Source organism: Musca autumnalis, unplaced genomic scaffold (genome assembly GCF_047663935.1).
Source record: "Musca autumnalis isolate F117 unplaced genomic scaffold, ASM4766393v1 scaffold_3, whole genome shotgun sequence".
NCBI lineage: Eukaryota > Metazoa > Arthropoda > Insecta > Diptera > Muscidae > Musca > Musca autumnalis.
Genome location: NW_027411866.1, coordinates 158,412,879 through 158,437,237, shown reverse-complemented (window position 1 = coordinate 158,437,237; position 24,359 = coordinate 158,412,879). Strand labels below are relative to the sequence as shown.

The following is a 24,359-nucleotide window of genomic DNA, read 5'->3' as shown; positions in this document are numbered from 1 at the left end:
TATTTCTGTTTTTGGGTAAGAAAGCCAAATGCTTGCTAAATTTAAGTCAAAAAGTCTTCCTCCATATTGACAACTTACCTTGCCATTGAATATTTCGCCAATCGACATCAGTTCATATTCATCGTCCTGATCGTTGTGATTATAGCCATTTGTATAACCATTTGACATTTTGGCATCACCATTGGTTTCTGCTGTATCATTTGTTGTTCCATTGCTGCCATTTTGTACCGCTGCAGCAGTTCCATTTGTATAACCATTTGTTGCCGATGACTGTTTTTGTGTCTTGCGTACATTTTTACGGAACCAAAATTTCTCTTTGCGGCAAGCATCTCGTTTTTGGGCCCGTTGCATATTCTCATCCACCTTGCTAATGGGTATGAGGAAATTTAACTGATACGAAAGTATGACCCGTGTCAGTAGCACTACAAAACATACCAGGGCGGCATTTTCAAAATCACTGATTTGAGCTTCACATGGCCGGAATTCTACACGCCAACCAATTGAAGAATTTGGTGGAGGTGGTTTGAAACGCATAGTCTGCCAATTGGTGGATTGTATATTTTCAAAGTGATCCGTGTCTTCTTCATCGTTTTGGTGGACTTTCTCGCTGAACAGAGACACCGTGTCGCGTATAAAAAGATGAGCCACATGTTGGGCCAGTAAATGATCAATTCCACCATCTAGTAGATTTTCATATACTTGTTCGTCATAGGTCAGGGGAACATCATTGTATTGTTCACCCTCGGGGGATAGATAGGAGTCGATAGAATCGTAACGCGATTTTGCTATGCGGAATTTGTTTTCCTTTAATGGTTTAAGGCCTCTTTCTTCTTGGGTGCGACAATCAACCGACGAACTGATGACGTTCCAGCGACAATCAGATTCGGTTAAATAGCCTCGATAAATGGGAGATGCGGCTGTTAGGGCCAACATAATTGGACATAACGGAGCCAATTGATCGTACAGTGTACGAGCCTCGGTAATATTGCAAGCTTGGAATGTCAGTTGTAGACAACAACAACCCATGCCAAAACCCATAGCGTCTAGTAATACTACATCTGGTTCATTAACAGGACTACCCTCCACGGGCAGTTTTGTGTTTTCATCTTTGAATACTTTTAGTTTAATTGCCACCTTTTCACCTCTACGCATGCGTATGTTACGTGTTAGGGTTTTAAAGCGGGGATGGCCGGGGAAAATAGCTTCATCAGGGAAATATAGAGACTTTGCTGAACCATTTGGATCATCTGGATTCGGATTGTATATGGGATGTGTAAATTCTGGACAACCTAATCTGGGGAAATTTGTTATGGACATAACACATTCATCTTTATCGAGGAGTTCCGTAACTTCTTGGCGACGATAACGCATATTTGCCTCCACCAAATTGAAATGTGCCATTAAACCACCAAATGGCTTGCCGGGAGTGCCTTCAATCATATATGCACCATATTCTGGTCTCCATAGAGATTTAACACCTTGCGGATCGGCCATTTCTTTTTCATTCAGTTTCGCCAAAAGACTTTGAGCCTTGAGGGAGACACGTGCCACACGATTTTGTTCATCAAATTTAACAATGACATATTCGACTTCATCACCCCACTTTAAAACGTCACCTTGGCGATCTTTCAGCCGATGATAGAGATTTATGAATTGTTGTATGCCATGTTCTCGTACATGTTGGGCCAGAGCTTTGGTTTCTTCCCATGACAGGGGACTGCCTTCACTTAATAGACCCATATCTGAAATGAGAAGAAGTGGTAGAATTTGTTAAAACTTGAAACAAAAAGAAATAATTTGATATCCTACGGTTTTGTGAAGTAAAAAAGGGACGGGGGCAGTTGGTACAGTGTTTTTATGGGGGAATTTCTAAAATGAGAGTCGGATAATTTTTTTAGAAAAAATTTCAAAATTTATTAAAAGACTAAGCCGACTAGAATCTTCACCATGGCATCACGGTTTGAGACTTCCATACATGATAAAAGTGCACGGGGCAGAGAATGTTATGTATGTAAAGGTTTTGATAAATCCCTCAAAAAATATATTGACATTGAATGTTAATAGGTAGCCAGCCAAACCACTTGAATGTAGGGACAAGGCATCCTTGCAATGGTTTCTATTCACTCTTGGAATAGATAAGAACTATTTTTGTCCTGCCATAGGTTAGTTTAAGTAGATTTTAAGTAAAAATACACTGTCAAATGGAATGGTGGTGTTTTGTTCTCATTTTTACACTGAGGAAGTCTCTGTATGAAAACATTTCAGAACGGCAAAAGAGATGTTGAAAATATTTCTTTCTCAAGGAGGTATATTTTTGTAAAAATATTGCAAAGTCATATTGTCAAAAGCAATTTAGCTTATGACAATTTTTTATTGACAACGACAAATAATTGTATGCGAAATTGTCTTTTAAAGCAAAAAACCAACAACAAATGTTTTAATATAATATTAAAAGAAAATTTAGAAGAAAAAAGAAATTGCTCATCCATCAATTAGTTGGCAAATGTTCAGAGATGAGAATCGGAAAAATGTAAAAAAAAAGCCAACAACAATTTTACATAATTCTATTGAAACTTTTTTCAACAAACAAATACATAATTCACAAATGAAATGAAACTTTATTTACAAACAAAAACGCTGAAAAAATTGCATGAAAAGCGAAACGAAATAAAACAACAATAAAATGTTGCCGGCAACAACGGCAGGCAGCAGCTGCCTTGCCGCAGATAAAATTTTCTAAAATTAAACCAATTGGCTCAATATTAGTTTGCCGAAATCAGCGCAAACATTTTACTAATTTGCTGATATAGTTCACTACCACCAACGAATCATGTATGTCGAGTGCGGAGGGCATAATCAGCAGAGGCGGCGGTCATACCAATCAATTTATATAACACAAATGATTGATCGCTTTTGATGGTCCGGAATCGTGCTACTGATATTGAATATATTATTGTTTGATCCCAGATAATACACAGTGTCTATATACACTTGCATACAACATACATACATATAAAAAAATAAGAGCACAATATTACCATTGAAATTCTAAACGTTTTGGGTGATTTCGTGTTTCGCATGACATCTGCAACACGGCCGGTAGGACTCTTTGTAAGGCGTAGCACCCTCTTCGTCGCCTTGCCAGTTTTTATTGTGATGTGTCAAATCAAAGGTTGCCTCAGACATAACCAATTCAACATATTTCAATAACCTGGGGCGCACAATGGTGCCTCAGTGGACAAAAATCGAAAAATGTTTTGCTGACTTTTTATAAATTTATGATTTTATTTTATTGAGAACACTTGAGATAGGATAATCATGAAAGAATTTTGTCGATATATGGTGTTACTATAAAGTTATGGCTCCTCAAACATAGACATTTTTTCGTAGATAATTTATATTGAAATTTATATAAAAAAGGACCCCTTGTTCAAGGAGCTGTATTTAAACCAATTATTGGAAATATTATAACTTTTGAATTGAGAATTAAAGAGTGGCCAATAGACTTTCTTTCTGTGGAAAATAAGTTCACATAGAATGTTATTATATTGTACAGTTATGTTGATTGAAGCAATATCATGTTATACAGAGCTCACGTATTTCGCTTCGTTCAAGGAGTGTATCAAAAAATTGCAGCATCGGTCATTTTGTACATGAAAAAGACATCCCTTTCGAATAAAATTATGCAAAAATTACAACCGACAACATCAGATTCTTTGAGACACAGACACATTACCATAAACACTTTGTACGAAAAATGTAAGTTTCCTGATTTTGCCTCAGTTTACCAATACACTTTATTTTACTGCCTCGTGCTATGTTTGTTAATACGTTGTCGATAACACTTCAAAAAGCTCGAATCTGAAATAATTTTGCGAAGATAATGCCACTATTTTGATTGGAGTGTGGTATGGTTGTTATATGAGTGATCAATTCAACCTACAAGCGTTCTAATTTTAAATTGGGAATTAAAGATTGCCCAATAAACATTCTTTTTGTGAAATAACATACATTATCATGATAATGGCTAAATATTGATTTGATTGGAAGAAGTTTTCACACATTTCACCTCAAATAAATCGAGACACAAAATCATTAGTATAAACATGACTATAGTTTCAATAAAATTTATTTCAAATTCAAACCAACTATTTGGCAAATCCAGGCAAGTTATTAAAGATGGAATATTAAAAGTAAAAGTACCGTTATATATAGGGCTCACCGACGTAGACAGGGAAGCCCGGTCCCCTCCCTCCAAATGGTAGTTTTTTTAGACATTTTTTGTATATTTTACTCACAAAACATCGAATTTTGTTCGTTGGCCAGTGTAGCCGAATTTGACGATTTATAATTTTGAAGAAGCCAGAATTGCATGAAATAATGTTGTCGAGATGCATTTCTGGCTACGTACCTGATAGGGACTGCATCCAAATCTGACTGAGAATATGACTGAGTTATGTAACAGAATCGAAGAATGATATATAGGGAATATATCAAAATCTGAACCGATTTTTGTCAAAATCTGTAAAACTAATCATCGACCTAAGAAAATATCGCTGATAAAGGCTATTCAAATAATATTCACTGATTTGTTGCAAAATGTGTACGTAGGCTATATCCAAATCTGAACCCATTTTTGTCGAAATCGGTAAAACTGGACAAGGGCCTAAAGAAATATCACATATTTAATTTGAAGGCTTTTCATGTTAAATTGATAGAGTTATAGCAAAATCGGGGAAAGGGTGCTATATCCAAATCTGAACCGATATGGACCAAAGTTGGAATATTTCAATAAAAATTCATCAACCTATATCAACTCCTTCCATTTTGTCCACGTTTACAAGGAAGCGGCACCACAGTGGAGCCTGCGATCTTTTTGATTTTTCATTATCCTGGGATTTGGAAAAGAGAATGACACAATTACCCAGGTAGTGGTATCACACCAGCTGTTCGAATATGAAAAGTCATATCTCTTTATAAAAACATTATTTTTGTTGTAATTTCGACAACAACATAAAGAAAGTTTTGACAAAACATATTCAAAATTTTACGATGCCACTACCTGCGTAATTGTGCCATGGAAAAGAGGATGTGTCAGAGAATTATTTCTTAAAGATGTTTATTATATTTTCTTTCAATACCAAGCAAGTGAAATTTTCGATTTCTACAAAAACAAGTAAAACAAGTGAGCCAAGGCTATACTCGGGTCGGGCCGACTATCTGATACCCTACACCACTACCCCTGTTCATAAGCTTTTGACTAATAAAATTCAAAATATTAAAATTGGGATAGTTTAGCGCCTTTGCTCTGAATGTCTTCATTAACACAGGTCAATTTTTTTGAAACGCATTTAAGTGCATCGACAGTACAACCCAAATAAAAAATGGAAAAGTGGGATGTATGCCAACCATCAATAGGCTTCTTTCTCTGTTAGACCCCCATATCTCTGTTGTTTGACCACCTATGACAACCTACATCACATCGTTGCAAAGGTGATATTTTCTACTTTCATTACCAGGTTTTGCTTTTGATATACTCCTTTTAGAAGCGGAGATATTCGCTTTGAAATAAAACGTTGACTTTTTCTCCAAATAAGTTTTTTCCCATTCCGACCCCTGAATATTATCCGACCATCACCAAAATCAATAGGCTTCTTTCTCTGTAGGATCCCCATTAACCCCCAAAATTTCAAAATTGCGACCTGTAGCGTGATTACAAAAAAAAAAAATGAAAAAATGGGATGTATTGCCGACTATTGTGATATCTCCGTTATGTGGCCACCTACGCCAACCTACTTTGCATCACTGTAAAGATGGGATTTTCTACTTTCATAGTCGGACTTTGTTTTTGGAAGATCCCCAAACCGAAGCTGTTATATTCGTCATTATTATTAAAATTGCAAAAATAAAAAGTTGGGTTCTATTAGCGGCTATTGCGATATGTTCGTTGTTTAATCACCTACGAGAACCTACTTTACATCATTAGAAAGGCGATATTTTCTACTTTCATGGCCAGGTTCTGCTTTTGGTATACCCTATATTGAAGCTGAGATATTCGCTTAGGAAAAAAACGTTGTCTTTTTCTCCAAATAAGTTTTTTGCCCATTACGACCCCTAAATATTATCCGACCATCACCAAAATCAATAGGCTTCTTCACCTGTGTGACCCCGATTAACCCTCAAAATTTCGTGACGATCCGATCAAAATTGCGACCTGTAGCGTGATTTCCAAAAAAGTGGAAAAATGGGATGTATTACCGACTATTGCGAAATCTCCGTTATTTGGTCACCTACGCCGACCTAGTTTACATCATTGTAAAGATGGGATCTTCTACTTTCATAGCCAGGCTTTGCTTTTGGAAAGCCCCCAACCAAAGCTGTGATATTCGTCATTATAATTAAAATTGCAAAAATGAAAATGTGGGTTTTATTTACCACTATTGTGATATCTTCGTTGTTTGATCACCTACGAGAACCTACTTTACATCATTAGAAAGGTGATATTTTCTACTTTTATTGTCAGGTTTTGCTTTTGGTATACCTTGTATAGAAGCTGAGATATTCGCTTTGGAAAAACACGTTGTCTTTTTATCCACATAAGTTTTTTGCCCATTCCGACCCCTAAATATTATCCGACCATCACCAAAATCAATAGGCTTCTTCCCCTCCGGGACCCCCATCAACAAGCAAAATTTCGTGACGATCCGATCAAAATTGCGACCTGTAGCGTGATTACAAGGTTTAGATGGACAGACGGACGGACTGACGGACGGACACACAAAGCCAGATCGACTCAGCTCGTCGAGACATTCATTTTGGTATATATAAGTATGGGTCTACGACAATTATTTCGATGCGTTACAAACTTTTTGGCCAAAACCAACTTAAGGTAAGGTCACATTAGGCAAATATTTGGTACAAATTCGTTTTCCCATATTTGCCCAAACAAATGTGGATTTCATACAAAATTTTATTTGTGTTCACATTACAGGCAAATATTTGACACATTTTGTTTGTTCAAACAGTGACAAATAACGAAATGGGCAAACATGTTTGCCGTGTGTTCACATTTGAAGAGATATTTTCACCCAGAAATTGTTTGAGCAAACTGCCAGCAAATATAAAATTATTTGGCCGAGAAAAATAGAGAGAGAAATAATAAAAATGGCGTTGAGTTTATTGTTTGTTTTGGAGAAGGCAAATCAAAGACCACATGTTTGGCAATGAGTGCCTTGTCGGAATGAGTTCATTTGTGTATTGTTGCGAATGTATGTGAATTATGGCACATTGTGCCTTGGAAAATTATTTTTATAGACAGCTTTCAATTTTGTTTATTATGAATTCATATTTGTATTTAAATGTTGTCAACGTAGTATTTCAACCAAAAGGGTGAAGACAGTTTACCATGAAAACGTTTTCTATTAATGAAAATAATATACAGGTTATCAAGATAATGTTTTTAAACATAGAAAACGAAGTTTTTTTGTATTGACTTATGAAAACTAATTTTTTTTTTTATAAAAAAATCGCGCTTTTTGTAAAATTAGTTGGTGAAGTTTGTGAAGATAATATTGGGCGTATAAATAAAAATCCATGTATAACAATAATAACCAAATGAAAAACAGTGTCAAATTCAATATGCGGCACTTTGTTTGGCTTCTTCAAAATTTTTCGAAAAAATTGACATTTTACCGCAGCTATTTACAGCTTGCCACGGTAATATTTTTAAAAGAAAGAAGATTTTATGTACTGATTTATTAAAGTTGACAGATAATCGGGATTAAAACGTCGGTTGTTGTTTTCAAGACAGTATTGGATGTATAAATAACAAAACTAAATCCGCGTAGCAGTACAATTATAACCACTACCAATAATTCATCACAATTACTATTGTAATGTATGCCAATACGTCTAATAATTTCTGAGGTTTTGCGTTTTTCTAAAACCCACCATTTTTGATGCGCATCCGGTTTCAGTAGCACCCATAAAAAATATGTCTATATACACCTATTTCAAACAGATTCTTCACCAACCGCGGTTTTAGTCGATGGATTCGATCGCCGAAGGTCTCATTAGATCCGTCGCGTAAAAAAACTAAATTCACACGGGTTACAAAGGAAATTGAATAACACTTGTAAATTTTAAACTCAAAAAATAGGTTTTTTTGAAAAACCCCGAAATTCCGACTTCAAAATGACAGCATCAATTTTAGGTGGATGCAGTGGATATATCGAAAAATGATACACTAGTATCACATTGCCCATGAATTATTCTTTAAGTCTTTCTTTGAGCATATGTCTATAAAATGTAAGGTTAAGCCAGAAATCAGAAGGGAGCATAAAAAAACTTGTTGGCTTCAACCCATTTTTAGCTATTTTTCTACATTGATGCCAACACAGCTTCCACGTAAATTAATTTTTATGGTCGACCTTATGGATATAGATTTTCAATCATACTATATAGAATATGTTAGCAGTTCGCGAATTCTGAATGGGTGAAACTCGGATTCATCGATTGTGAAACATTTTTGGTTTTTTAAATCCCTCATCTCCCATTTATTTATTTCTTTATTCACTAATTATTGACTTCGTATTATATATTTACAAGAAATTTCGTCATTTTATGGTCATATGCCCCTTTTTAATATGTGACAACAATGTGTTTCAGCAGATGTTTGCTCTTGTTTGCTCTTACAAACAAATTGTAAGACCAAATAAATGTTTGTCAAAAAAGGAGGAAAATATTTGCTGAACGGTGTTCACATTAAAAGCAATTTGGTTAAATTTTTGTTTGCTTCCAAATAGTTTTGTTTTCCCAAAATCAGCTGTTTTCTTGTTTGCCTTTGAAAAATATTTGCTGGTCAAATTGTGGCAAACAAATATTTGTCACTTTTGAGCAAATATTTGCCTAATGTGACCTTACCTTTATAATACCCTCCCCACACAGTGGTGTAGGGTATAAAAAGTGTCAGTCGACAGATATATACCCTCAACCAATGTGAAGTGAAACTTTCACATACGGACAGGTCGAATTTATTTAAGGTCTCTTCGGAATTTTGTGGCCCTTTTTGGACACTTGAACTTGACGACAAAAATGTGGATTAAGAATTAACTGCACTAAGACACAAATGTTGAACTTTTGTGGGGGAGGTACCCTTAGGGAGGGCCGATATGGCTCATTTTTAATTAAGTTAAACTAAATTTTGGGTGCCACCGTGGTGCAATGGTATGCACACCCGCCTTGCACGCTAAAGATCGTGGGTTCGATTCCTCGGCCAGTCAACACCAAGCACTTTTCAACGGTGGCAAAATACCCCTCAGTAATGTTGGCGACATTTCCTGAGTATTTCAGCCTTGTAAAACTTCTCTACAAGTGGTGTCTTAGACACACCGTTCGGACTCGGCGATAAACAGTAGGTCCCATATCATTGAGCTAATATGAATCGGGGTGCACTCATTGATATGAGAGAAGTCTCCCTTGTCCCTTCTGGGATGTTTGTGGAACAATTATTATATTATTATATTAAACTAAATTTTGACAAAATATTAGGAGATCCTAAGATTGGACCAATTTGGTTGCCCCATTAAAGTGATATCGTCCTAGCATTTTAGTAATATTTTTTAAATATTGGGGAGAATTGCCGGAAGTTGTGGACCGGTATTGCCCAATGAAACTAAGTTTGGATATAATATGACGAAGCCCAAATGTTGGACCAAATCGGTTGAACAGTTCGAGAATTATCGTGCTCCCCGACTGCCACATACATATGGTGACATAGGGGTTTTTTACAGCTTTCGGGCTGATTTCCCAAGAAATATGGACTTGCGAGTGCATGTCTTAAAGTGAACTTATTCGAAATTTTGTGTGAGAGGTACCAGAAGGAGTAGACAAATATAGTCCATATTCGAACCTGATCTATATCTGGTAAATATATTAGGTTGTGCAAAGTATGCATTACATCGGTCACTCCCTTCAAGAGTTATCGTGCGCACAATTTTTCTGAACATTTTTGAACTTTTGTGGGGGAGATACCTGAAGGAGTGGACCGATATGGCTTATCCTCTAATTTATACTATGCTTGGACAAAATATTACGAAGGCCAAATTTTGGACCGAATCGGCATATCCGTTCGAGAGTTATCTTGCGCTCCAACCCCTACACACGGTATCATAGGGGCTTTTTGCATCGTTCAGGCTATTTTCTCAGGAAGTATGGACTTGCCCCTGATGAAATTTGTACCGTCGTATAGAAGGCAGTGAATACAAGTTGTTGCAACAAAAATCAAAGCGATTCGAGTGCAGGTCCTAATCTGAACTTATCCGAAATTTTGTGTGGGATCTACCCGAAGTAGTGGACCGATTGAGTCCAAAATGGGAACCACATCTAAGTCTGGTAGAAATTTCACGATGTGCAATGTTTGGATCAAATCGGTTCCTTCCTTCAAGAGTTATCGTGCGCACAAATTTTCCGAACATTTTCGATCTTTTGTGGGCGAGGTACCGGAAGGAGTGGACCGATATGGTTTATCCTCGAATTTATACTATGCTTGGACAAAATATTACGAAGGCCAAATTTTGGACCGAATCGGCAGATCCGTTCGAGAGTTATCTTGCGCTCCAACCACCTCACACGGTGTCATAGGGGTTTCTTGCAACTTTCAGGCTATTTTCTCAGGAAGTATGGATTTGCCTCTAATGAAACTTGTACCGTCGTATGGAGGGCAGTGAATACAAGTTGCTAAAACATAAATCAGAGCGATTCTAGAGATGGCCATAAACTGAACTTTTCCGAAATTTTGTGTGGCAGGTACCCGAAGGAGTAGACCGATTGAGTCTATATTGAAACATTATCTAAGTATGTTACACATTTTACGATGGGCAAAGGACAGACCATATCGGTTACTCCTTTCAAGAGTTATCGTGCGCACAAATTTTCCGAACATTTTAGAACTTTTGTGGGGGATGTACCGGAAGGAGTGGACCGATATAGCCCATCTTCGAACTTAAACTAATTTTGGGCAAAATATTACGAAAGCCAAATTTTGGACCGAATCGGTTGATTCATCCGAGAGTTATCGTGCGCTCCAGCCAGCCAGACAGACAGACGGACGGACATTGCTAAATCATCTCCAAATTGTCTGAAACGGATTTCGTCTAAACATACTTGGGGTCTAAAACCATTATATCGATGAAAGTGTATATGAAGAAAAGACAAAATTTTTTAGTTTTCCATCGAAAAAAAATTAAAAATTTTTTTTAAAGCTACAGGAATGATTTTTGGTACACGGCTTGAGAAAAAATTCCCATTCTCAAATCTGTTCGAGATACTAATTTCGGTTTTTGCGCGCAAAAGTTATGGCGGTTTCAATTCTGATAATAAGAAAAAAAATCTTTAAAAATCACTACTCATTATATTGAGAAAAACTGTTAACTAATGGCTTACAACGTACTATATGATTACTGAGGTGCTATAACATTAGTAAAAATTTTGTAAATGTTCGCGGAAAATAAGAAAGAATTAAAAAAAAAAAATTAGTTTGCAATATGTTTTAATAGAATTCAAGCTGTTTATGCATCCTAAAAATATTTTAAAAATATGTGCGTAATTTAGACATCACGAGTATTCAAATGAAACCAAAACTTTACAAATCTATTTAGCGGTTCGCACATTATAGCAAAAACAAAAATTATATTGAGCAAATTAAAAAAAGAAAAAAATATTTTTCAAATTTATTTAATGAAATAGTTGAAGAAAATATAGGAAAAATAGGTTGGAGTTCTTTATCTATTTTAGGTAAAATTCACGCGAAAAGGCACATTTATTATTGTAATCACTTCAGTACACACGCTAACACCTTGCGGAAGATATGGAAGACCTTTAAATAAATGATGGGTTCCCTTAAGTAGGGAATAATTTTGAAAGAAAACTGAATCAGGTAATATACATTTTGAAATGCGTGAAAATAGCGAAATCCTCAAAATCAGTTGATGCGCATGCGGTTTCCCGATACAAGGAATTGATTTCTTTTCGTTTGTATACTTTTAACACGATTTACTTTGGCGGCTGCGATGTAGCATCGTCTACAGTTTAGTGTGCCAAAAACTGTATAATGCTCATAATTTGCACAAAGTGCATACACTTTTTATGCGCATCCGATTTCACTATCAGCCGTGAAAAAATACATCGATCTAAACATATTTCAATAAAATCCATCAAGAACCGTGGATGTAGCATCACACAGTATTTTTTGGATAAATCGGATACAGCTTCCATGCCACTAAATTTTTTAAACCGCTGTTTTCTCACAAACGCTAGTGATGATTCAGTTTCTTCATTGAAATGGAAACGATCCACATAAAACGCGAATTAGTCAGCGATATTTTGAAAAACATTTTTCGCAAAATTTTCAATTTTTGCAGTAGCCATTTCCGCCGTTCTAGTAGATGGATTTTTACGATCTGTGATTCATATGATCCTGATCGTCGAAAAACTAAAATATCGCGGGGTACCAGCACACTCAAAACAATATTGTAAATACTGTACCCAAAAAATAGGTTTTTTAGAAAAAATATCGCACTAAATTTTGGCCTTTGGCAGTAGATTACTCTGCTGCTGTGTGGGCTACATACTCAATATACATATCAGATTATGCGAAATCGCGAGTTCTTTAATCCTATTATTGGTTTTTCGAAATATCCGAATGCGCGTCCCAGTTACATAAAAAAATACAAAAAACACCTGAAATCCGGCTTCAAAATGTCAGCATCCATAAAAGGTGGATGCAGTGGAAATTTTGAAAAGTGATACATTAGAAGTGTAATCTTCATTTTGTATTCTCCTACTTTTACTTTGGACAGATGTCCGTCATTTGAATGGTTTAATCAGAAATCGAATAGCAATGTAAAAAACCAGTTTGGCTTCAACGTGTTTTTACCTATGTTTTTTCCTTTACGCGGTCGTAACTACCACGTAAATTAATTTTTTTTGCTAAATTTTTGAGCTTTGTACAAAAACATCTAAATTAATCCAGCAATAGTCATAGTTACTGGTAAACTACAATAGTTCGCGTATTGTAATAGTGCAAACCTTGGCTTCATGGAAACTAAAAAATTTTGACTTTTCCTCATATACCCTCGTTAGCATAAATGCTGTGTAAATGGATAGTTTTTTCTCCATATATCCTTAAATTTTTTTTACAAAAGTCTCTCGCTTGAAATGATAATAATCACACTAAAACAAATGAAGATCGGATCATCCGTTTTCTAAACTTCGATTTTACATACAAATCACAATGAATTTTTCCTTGCTAACGCTCATATCTTAGCTTATTTTTGTCCGATCGACTCGACATTTTTTGCAACATATTCTTTTCAACCAGCACAAAAAAGTTCGATTTTGTAAAATTTGAAGGTAGCCATGACCGTTTTTTGCCGCTGCAAATTCCATCAGCCTCATACCATTGTCAGATGTTTCATGATCTACGTTTCCATAGAGTCTCCTTAAAACAGTATTATTATGCTACGTGTTACGACAACTTGCTTCAACGCCTCTTTTTACTCGTTTTCTATTTACATTAGTGCATTTCACCGACATTGAGAATAATTTCCTTACTTCCTTCCTTCCTTCTTCATTTCCCCCGAAGAATAAACAATAATCTGATCAATATTCATGAGTATAATAAGCAAATCAATACAAGCATGTGTATTAAGCAGAGAATGTTTGACGAGCACACAAGCATTTGTTGTTATTATATCTCAATGGTGTCAGATGAGGAAGAAGGAATGTGCATAGCACACAGCACTGCATTTTACATCTTTGATATTTAACAAAATCTCAGCAACAAAAACATTAAATTATCGTTGATATTTTATTCCACAACAATTAAATTTGTTTTTTTTTTGCATTTGCTGCTGCTGTTGATGTTAGACAACGACGAACGACACAGATGTTTGTCGTATAGTTTTTCATTAAGTTGAAATAAAATTCACGATTTAATTGCTTGCTTACAAACAGCAAATACTATGTATGTACAAAGAATTTGGGAATGAAAAAAAATGCGCAATTCCGCGATTAAATCATTACCAGCAGCTTGTCTGTCTATTGACAGTGTCGAGTGTACTTATATACTCGTATACATTTTGTACTATAAACAACAAAGAACATTACACTGGATTTCGAGTGTTCCGAGGGAAAGGGTGAGGACGGACGGGTGAGGGCAAATCTAAATGAATTTCAATTCAATATGTAAGTACTTTGGAATATCAACTGTTGTGGTTGTTGTTTTATATTTTGTTGAAGAGAAAAATCAAATTTACACAATATTTGCAAGGGAGAAATGCACTTTTGTTGGTGTATTTTAGCTTATTTTACATTACTTATTTCCTTACTTCCTTGCAGTGAGAAAAAATGTTTTTTTTTAGATTAAAGAAAGATTATAATGCAGCTGGGTAGCTGTTGATCATGTATCACTTCATCTATACTATACTATCTTTTAACAGATCACGATTCTTGACTGTGCAATTTGTGATTTCATTCCATACAATATTGAATTATTATAAAAAAGTTATATTATAACAGCCCAATTAGTTTCGCTAATGAAAAAGCCCATATGTACAGCCCTAGAAATAATTATATGGTACAAATATAAAAATGTTCAAACATAGGTTTTTACTATCTATAACCGGGAGTTGATATAACTGTTGACCTTATGCGTTTATACATATGCCGTTATTTTAAATAACATATTTTGTACATTTTTCTTGTGAAATTTTTATTTTGTACACTGTAAAATCGTTATGTTATTATTATAATATTAAGTGCAGATATTGACATAAACTTAATTTTGGATTATGTGCAACACAGAGGCATGAACTTTAAATACAGACGGAATGACTTACATATCATTCCGTTCCTTAATAAGGCCCTGGAAAAATATGACAATTGCATATTGGTATATCCGCAGAAAATTGTGTTAAACAGCAATGTTGACCAAAGTTTTTGTAAATTTTTACAAAAATTGTAATTCAAGCTAAAACCAGAAATAATACTTTAAATATAAATTGTGGCATATATCCACATAACTAGTTTATAATCTGCCTGACGGCTATAATTTGGGTCAGGACCAAATAAATGACCTACAACCAACGTAAAGAAACAATATGATAGATGTTTGTGTACTGTTATATAGACCAAATATAACGCCAAATTTGTCCTTATTATACCGAAGCAGGATACAACACAATTGCCTTTTCAGCAGATACATATTAGAATTGTGCTATCAAGTTTATTTGAAAGATCTAGTTCAATAGACCAGCTCTTTTAACTGAACTACTTCAGTAATCTAGTTCATAGTTCACTATTCAATTCAATCATTCGGATCAGAATTGTTCACGGGCTCTTAATTAGGGATAGGTAATGGAAAGAAATAATCGATTTTCGACTTTTCGATTTTGGTCTAAAACTAAAAATGCGATTTTTCGGTCTTGCGATTATTTCAGTTGTCTTAAAACTCGACTTTCGACTTTTTCATAACCGCAGAAAATCGATTATAATCGACTATTCGTCGATTTTCAAGTTTTCTTTTGAAACTGTAAAACCGCCACAAGTGTAAAACCGCCAAGTCCACAATCTATGTGCAAACTCGAAAATCTATCACAAGATGGTCGATTATGCGATTTTCCCTCCAGACAAAAGTCCACTACGATTTTTAGATTTTTGACTGCAAAAAGTCGATTAATCGATTAACCGAAAGTCGACTTACCTATCCCTATTCTTAATCGTTCGCTTGATAAAAACACTTCCAAGCACCAAGTAGGATCAAACAGAATAGTGTAATTAAACTACACCAATATTACATACAGCTGTGTTCAAAATAATAGGAGTGCTCATTCACACCAAGGGAATGGTCGAATAAACATGGTTAAACTTACCCATTTTGATTTATTTTGAATTTATTTAACATTGTTGACATCCCTACAGTTAATTCATCGGCAGAAATGTGGTAATCCGTTTTAAATTATTTACTGTTTACACCAACATTATAAATCGTCTTCAAATTTGTTGTTCAAAAAAATAGGAGTGCGGAAGAAAAAGGACAATAAAAATATTTTTAGTTGAGTTTAAGATCAAAATTGTCTACATTTTAGTTGACAGTAGTGAATCCAATAGATTTTATGAGATTTGATGGCTGTTTGAAAACAAAAGTTCTTTTGGAGGTAGCCTAAAAACAGGTGATTGTCCTTGCAGCGATTTTTTCCCATAAATTGAGCACTTATTGGGTAACTCAATCGATTTTGTAGACAGAACTTTAGTGATTAGAGTTTTTTGATGCTCTGGCTGTTATCTCGAACAATATATAATAATCGGTATCCCGGAAATTCGTGTATTTTGATTTGATCCGACACTTAACATTGATCCACAACATAAATAAAAGTCATTACATTACGAAGGCATCACTTGGCACAGAAGACGGGGTTGGTTTGTTCATATGTGAATGACATGCAGAACTAGATTGTAAATCGTTCGATTGTTGATCGTTCTTCGTGAATTTTTCGGTCGGCGATCAGTGAGCTATTGAACTATAATGAACTATATTGACTGATCTAGTTCATATGCTCTTTTCAATGAATCGTTCAATTGAATTAGTTCGTTCATGATCTATACAACTCATATAATAGGGTTTTGACATTTTTACAACCTCATATCCCTGTATCAAAGCGCTATGAGTTTCTACATACGATTATGTACAATTTTAATTACAGTATAGCCTCGATAATCCGGACGCTCGTTAATACGGACAACGCGGTAATACGGTCACTAGAATTTTTTACATTGTAGACTCGGTAATCCGGACAACTCATTTTGTTCCTACCTCGATAATCCGGACATTAACCCACTTAGCGCCGAGATTTTTTTTTTTTTTGCAAGAAAACTTAAATTTTTTTTACGAAAATTATATTTTTGAGACTTTTTAAGCATTTTTTTAAAAAATAACTTTTTTCTCTAAAACTTATAGTTTTCCTGCAATCGGGCCTTCTTTTGAAAGTGCCAAAAACTTTGGAGGGTAATATAGGTGTATCCTTATATGCCAATCCCTTGATTTTCGATAGAGAAAATACTCTTACTATACTCCTATCAAATTCCTGACTTTTTATGTTTCTAACATTTAGGATTAAACTTGTATCGCATATTTAAATTTTTCATCAAAAGTCGAATTTCACAAAAAAGTCGATTTTTTTTTGAATAGCTTGGGTTTTAGGCCAATTGCGTGGAAATGGATAGCTCAAATGAAGTTTTAAAAACGCGAAATGACAGATTACAAACAATACTATAACAAAATGTAAAAAATACCATAAAAATATTCGAAAAAACCAGAGTTTTACGTCAATTTTTGCAACCATTTTTTGTGGCGTTTAAACGACCAGTGGCTTTATCTGGGTTAATATTTTTCATATGTTAAGCATTAGATTCTTATTTATTTCATTGACTTTTTCGTCCTTGTAGAAATAAAAAAATTAAGTTTTTCAAAGTTTTCGGACCACATCTCTATCGTCTTTCTTGCTATCCACTGTTGACACAGTTATATAGTCAATATGGTATTAACTATTTGAATCAGTCCAATAATTTTTCTACCCTTCAACCAACGGTGTCTAACTTTGATAAACAACAGTATTTTCAACCTAGTGTTGGGTAGCCTAGTTCCCTTAAAAATCGATGTTGGGTGTTCCTAGTTCTTTAGGCCTCCGATTAGTAAGAAAGTCGCTGGGAACTGTGTAATGTATTCCAATGATATTTTATATAGAAATGTGTAAAACATTTAAAACGTTGGAATTAATAGCTTAGTTTTTAGCAGCGTACGTAAAAATACTTTAAATAACATTTCCAATCGTTTCGTTTCGTATTTTCTATAGGAACAATACAAAACGAAACATAACCCACGTTGACCGAACTCGCTGTTTAGTCTTGTTTTGTTTTGTTTACATTCGTGAGTGCGAACAAAACGAATAGCGAAAAGTTCTCAATTCCACAACAACAGATAGAAAACGAAAAAGTTCAAAACACATGAACGATTCAATGAATGAAAGATTCGTTTGGTGGTTGAAAACATCAACCACATCAACCGTAGTATTTTCAGTATCAAAACGGAACACACGTTTTAGAGCGAACATTGTTCGCTCGTGTAAATGAGCTCTATGTTGATGTTAGCGATAGGAGGGTTGTTAAGGAATCAAGTGTGTGTGTGTCTGAGTGTGTCGTTGATCATTTCGCACAGAAAATGTTTGCCAAAAATTCCTTTTGTTTCGGTGGTGAATGAAACAACTCGGCAAAGCATAGCCGAAGTACATTTCAGCAATCGTACAGTTTTCATCTTTCTACATTGAAAAGTTTGTGGTTTTGTTTTGGTTGTGAGAATGAAACGATTCAGAGAAGTTCAAAACTTTGTGGCGTTGTGAGGGAATCGTTTTGTTTGTTTACGATTGGTTTTTAGATTCCCAAACTCATATTTGGAGTTACCGATAAAAATCAGTAAAATAAAAACGCAAAATTATGAATGAAAAGTTCAAACTTTAAAACCAAAATGTCAAATGACGCCTGGCGACACTGGCATTTAGCTGCATTATCCTACAGAAATGGTTGTGATTTAATACATATTTAGTCTTCTTTGGAGCTACTAAACTTTCCTCCTGAAATTTGTCCTCAGCCTCAGTAGAACGGTACCTCCCAATTTTAGAACTTTTCAAGATTATAGATGTACTATCCTACAGAAAAGGCTGAAATTTATGATTTAGCCTTATTCCCCTTTTTGATATAACCACTGACATATAGGATAAGAACCCGTTATCGAAATTTCGAACAGTTAACTTTAAAGTCGCGCTTGTCCAAGTAAATCATTTTCTTTATATATTTTGTGAAACGGTTACATATATTTGCAATAATCGCCCCATAATTACTTTTTAAATATAATTTTTCTATAACTTTTTTTAATTAATTTAAAAAGTGCGAAGGGGAGTTTTCAAGGGAAGATTTTTTTAATTTGCTAAGAGATGAGAATTAATATATATATCCTAAAATAAATATATATGGTAATATTCAAAAATGTTTTACAATCGTTGAAGTTGAGGTTCACCAATTAATAAGCCGCGAACTGTCAATATATTTTATACAATATGAATATATTTATATTAATTGAAGTGTTTTAGGCGGGGTCGCATAAAATGAAACATAACAAATAATTTATGTGGAAGCTGTGTTGGTGGTAATATTAAAAAATGGGTAAAAATGTGTTGAAGTTTACAAGTTATTTTGTGTTCTTTCTCGATTTCTGGTCAAACCACGGAAAATTTTGACCTGAGCTCAAAGAAAGAATTGAAGAATGCCCCTCGGGCAACATGTTTCTAATGTATGACTTTTCGATATATACAATCGATATATAAAATCGATGCTGACATTTTGAAGTTTTGAAATCTGGGTTTTTTGAATTTTTCTTATAATTGGAGGGCGCAACCAGATAATTACCCAAACTATTAATTGGATTGTAGAACTCGTAATTCCACGTCGTTTGATGTATATCTCATGAATGTGCTTCATACAGCTCCCAAGTAATAGGAGTGCAAAGTCGAAATTTTGGTGCGTAAATTTTCTTTAAAAACCTTTTTTTTGGCTTCAAAATTTACAACTGTGACTTAGGTACCCTTGAATCCCGCGTGATTTTAGTTTTTTTACGCGCCGGATCTAATGAACCCTTCCGCTTTCAAATCCATCCACTAAAACGGCGGTTATAGATACCTTGAAAGTATGAAATTCTGCAAAATTATATTTTGATGATTCCGCGCATTGAACCGCGATTTTCTTTGCTTATTTTTACATAAATGGAATCCTTTATGCGCGATGATATTATTTTCCAAAACCGTGTGGCATAAATTACCGAGATTCTGGAGTAATATTCGTATTTCATATAAAATAGAATTTGGTAGCACATCCGCGGTTCTTGACGAATTTGTTTAAAATTTGTTATAATGACGTATTTTTTATAGGCGGTCACTGAAATCAGATGCGCCTTATAATCTTATGTACATCGCGCAATTTTTACCCACATAAAGGTTTTTTGAACAATAAGATGCAGCTGACGGCACACTTTGGCCGGTGAATGAAAAGTGGAAAAATCGCTACATATTGATAGAGATGCACTCGCTGTATCTGAAAAGCGGATGCGCCTTAACTGATTTTAACGAATTCGCGAATTATACGTTTTTTAACTTTTATGTTTTTTCTTTGGTTGTAATTTCAATATTACTTTCTATTTCATAATCCTATTGTTTATCAAAGTAAGCAAATACACTTTAGGGTTTGTCATCGCATATTCCCTGAAGAAGTTTCAGCAAAGTCCGTCAGTCCTTGGATCGAAATTTAGCGAAGTAGTAGAATAACTCCCAAAAATGTTTTTTCTATTTTTCGTATTGAACAAAAAATATATTTTTGAAAAAATATTCCAACAATAAGTTTTCGTCTTTTGTTGTTGCTGTAATATGGTAGTTATAAATCCTATCTTTAAAATTTTGGTCTCATATTTTTCTACGTGTTGTCTAGAATCTGTACGTATTTTAAATTTATTTTTTCGAGTTTTATTTGGACTCTAAATTAGAATAAATTAAATTTACTCCAAGATTTTTTCAGTATTTCTTGATTTTCCGCGAAAATAGAAATACATTTAGTAAATATTTAGGCATCTACGGATAGATATTAAATGCTGTTAACGCTTTATATATACATTTTCTTATTACAGCAAAAATGGAATTTTTAAATATTTTTTCTTTATAAGGGAATAAAACCCCCCATAACTTTGGAGCGCAGCATCCAATTTTGTGAACACGAGCAGATTTGAAACCACGACTTTTTTCTTAATGTATGTTCCAAAAATTGCGGATGTGCTCGCAAAATTTTTTTTAACATTTCTTCCAATGGAATTGCAAAAGAAATTTGAAATTTACCATATATATATTTGTTTTTTTGAAAAAAAAAATGTGATTTTACTGCTCAGGCCGTTTGTAGTGAAATGATAATTTTAAAAATTATCCCTGTACCATATAATTATTTCGAAGGAAAAAATTAATTAGAATAATATTACGGATATGTATTTATATAAGACACATAAGGTCGGCAGTCATAGGTATGAACAAGCACACTAACCACTACCAACGTCAATTAATAACACCTGTGTAATAGTCCTTAAATTTAAGTTTTAATATAATCCTGGGTGTACCATATACATAATTATTTCTAAGGCTGTAGCTCTGAAGAAAATCACAATGAACATAAATTTGACCAACAAAAACTAACGGTAAAACTTAAATACAACACAAAATATTCATATTTTCATGAACAGAAACAATAAACAATTTTTGCTTTTCTTGTTTAGAAATATGTAATTTTATTTGAATTTCTAATTAACAGTATACAACAAACCAGACACAAGACCTTAAGAACAAGACTAAACTGAACACTGCATTTTCACAAATTTACCTTGACGTCAAAAATAAAATATACAAGTGCATAGGCAGTAATTAGCGATTAGTTTCTAAAAATAACACCATGAAGATTTTGTTGCATACAACACTTATGCGAAAAATTAATGAGTATGATTTGTGTTTGGCTGAAATGTACTAGAAGGGGGTGGAGGTTTTGTGATCAAAAATAAATGCAAATAATCACAGGTAATAAATATTTGGCAATATTGCGAGAGAAATTTTCAAAATGTTCTATTGGAAAATCATAATAATCGTATATAAAATAAATATAAAGTTTCTGTATAGGATTTGACAATAAAAGTTTTAATAAAGTTGTCAATTGTCTAGAACTAACATCTGTTACTAGTGTAAAGCTTTCAAAATTCCATGTTAACACAGAGAACTATGTGTTAATGAAATTACACAGATAAAATATTTCATGAATTTTTACATATTTTCGTTCATGGTGTAGTTTTTTCATACTGCACCAGTACCTCACATAAGATACATGTGCAGTTTCTTATACCCATCCGAAAGCCACTATTTTTTCAAAAATATGTATGATTTTCATGAGATGCAAAATAACTTTCCTATTTTTCCCTATATTCCCATTATTTGCTCTCTTGTTTGGTAAATGCTCTCAACTTTGTTCTCTTTTTCTTTTGAACGTTCTCATCGTCTCAGCATCACATTGACACTGTATCAACAAACCACAACACAACAACCTGACTGAAATACAGTTGTACGCTTTACGCTAAAGTACCACCGTCGCAACGACTAACAAACCAAACACTAAAGTGCGTTTGTTTCGAAAATCAATGTGGTTGTACCATATAGTTCGCATCTACATTTTTTTAATTTCTTTAATATAAAGTAGAGTTGTTAAAATCTAGTTCATTTGAATGATCTAGTTCACTATATAGTTCATTGGACACCGGTCGTTTGCGTGAACGAGCTGCGAATGAGTAATGTTATCTCTTTGTTTTTATGTAATAACTCATACGCAAACGAACTATGGTACTGAACTAGTTCACTAGATTTAATAATCATATGAAGGCAACATCTAATATCTCAACCTAGTGCTGATAGACTCAAAATGTATGTTCATATTGTTCTGTGAAAATCTTTAGAAGAAATGGCAAATTACAATACAAAATAAAAGCATTATAAAAAGCAGCAAAACTTGTCTCTGGTTTGGTTGGTGGTGATGGTGGTTGGTTAGTCAATCAAAACAAACAAAAATGTTTGTATTTTGTAATTTAATTTGTATTAACTAATTTTGTAACGAACAGAAGGTGTCTAAGACCTGCGCAAGCCACTCGGGAGTAACGACGGGTGGATCGACTGGGACACCATCGACTTTGGAGAAGACGAACAAGTCCTCGCAGTCAAAGACTGTGAAGCGGGTTCGCTCTTCAGAAGGCCCACAGCCTTCGCCAAAGAAGACGATGATCTCCCAGACGGTCAACACGGCGGACTCCTATGCTGGTGTCCTTGCTCACAAAGCCAAGGGAAGTAGCACCAGTACTGAGAAGGCGTCCACCTCCTCAGGAAAAGCTGCTACCAAGGCACGTGATCGAGGACGTAGGAAACCTTACGCCAAAACGGCCACAGTGGCAAACGATGACGAGCTCCTAGTTGCAATCATCGACCGAGCTGACCCCTTCGGGAAAATCAGCGAAAGTCACTGGTTGCTCTTCGAGACTCGGCTTCGTTTAGCCATTGTGTCCACTGAGGCGAACCAGGGTGACCGCCAGTTTGGTGGCGCCTTCCTTCATAAGGGAGTTAAAGTCATTAAATGTCTCAACAGGAGCTCGCAAGAGTACCTTAAGAAGACCGTTAATGGCTTTGATGAACTTTGGGAGGGGGCAAAAATTGCTGCGGTGTCTATAACGGAGATTCCATCTAGGAAGCATGGGTTCCCCCACCTACCGTGGATAAGGAACTTCTGCTGAGGATGCTGGAGCTCCAGAACCCAGGTCTCCTTACTAAGGACTGGACTGTAATGAGTCTAACCCCTTGTAAGGAGAATGGAGGGATGGATGTCAAGATGGCGATAGACTCTTCAGGAGAGGAGTACCTTAAGGTTCGTGAGGGAAAACTGAACTTTGGTTCAGGATGGGTTCGGTTCCGACTGATTCCACCTCGCGAAAATTAGTAGGTAGGCGGCAGGTGCTATGCATTTTGCAGATTAATCTGCATCATTGTAAAGCAGCTGCCGCCGAACTACTCCTGTCCCTCACGAACTCAGAGGTAGACATTGTTCTAGTCCAGGAACCTTATATATATAAAAATAAGGTCTCTGGACTGAACAATGCCAACTTCGAGGTCTTCGCATCGTCCGAAGGGGACAAGGTGAGGACCTGTGTGGTAGGTAGGAAGAACCTCAATCTAATCTTTCTATCTAATTATAGTAATGGAGACATGTGCATGGTGCGACTGGAGAACGGCAGAGAGAAGGCCACTCTCCTGTCCTCAATCTACATGCCATATGAGGACTCTGATCCACCAAATCAGGGCGTACACAGGCTGCTAAAGGAGAACCTGGGCGTTTGTAACGTAATCCTTGGATGTGGCGCCAACGCCCACCATTTCCACTGGGGCAGCAAAGATACAAACACTAGAGGTGAGTCGATTTTCAATTTTATATTATCTTACAATCTAAGAATATGTAATAAAGAAAAAAATAAAGAAAACGACCTTTAAAATTAGAGACAGGGAGGAGGTCATTGATCTAACTCTGTCAAATTTAGATGATTCTGTCGTCAAGAACTGGAGGGTATCCAACAAATGTTCCTTTTCGGATCATATGAGGATATACTTCGAAATCTCTTTCGACGGAGTCCGCCAAAATTC

At 35.1% G+C, this 24,359-nt stretch overlaps 1 protein-coding gene across 1 annotated transcript in view; it reads right to left on the bottom strand.

The window, feature by feature from the left end:
- LOC141398021 (glutamate--cysteine ligase-like) overlaps window positions 1–24,359 on the bottom strand; it is an 88,477-nt gene that overhangs the window by 12,749 nt on the left and 51,369 nt on the right. Inside the window, exon 2 of the mRNA XM_073975121.1 lies at window positions 79–1,742. Within this exon, the coding sequence (XP_073831222.1) occupies window positions 79–1,740 (1,662 nt within the window). The 5' untranslated portion in view covers window positions 1,741–1,742. The remainder of the gene's footprint in view (window positions 1–78; window positions 1,743–24,359) is intronic.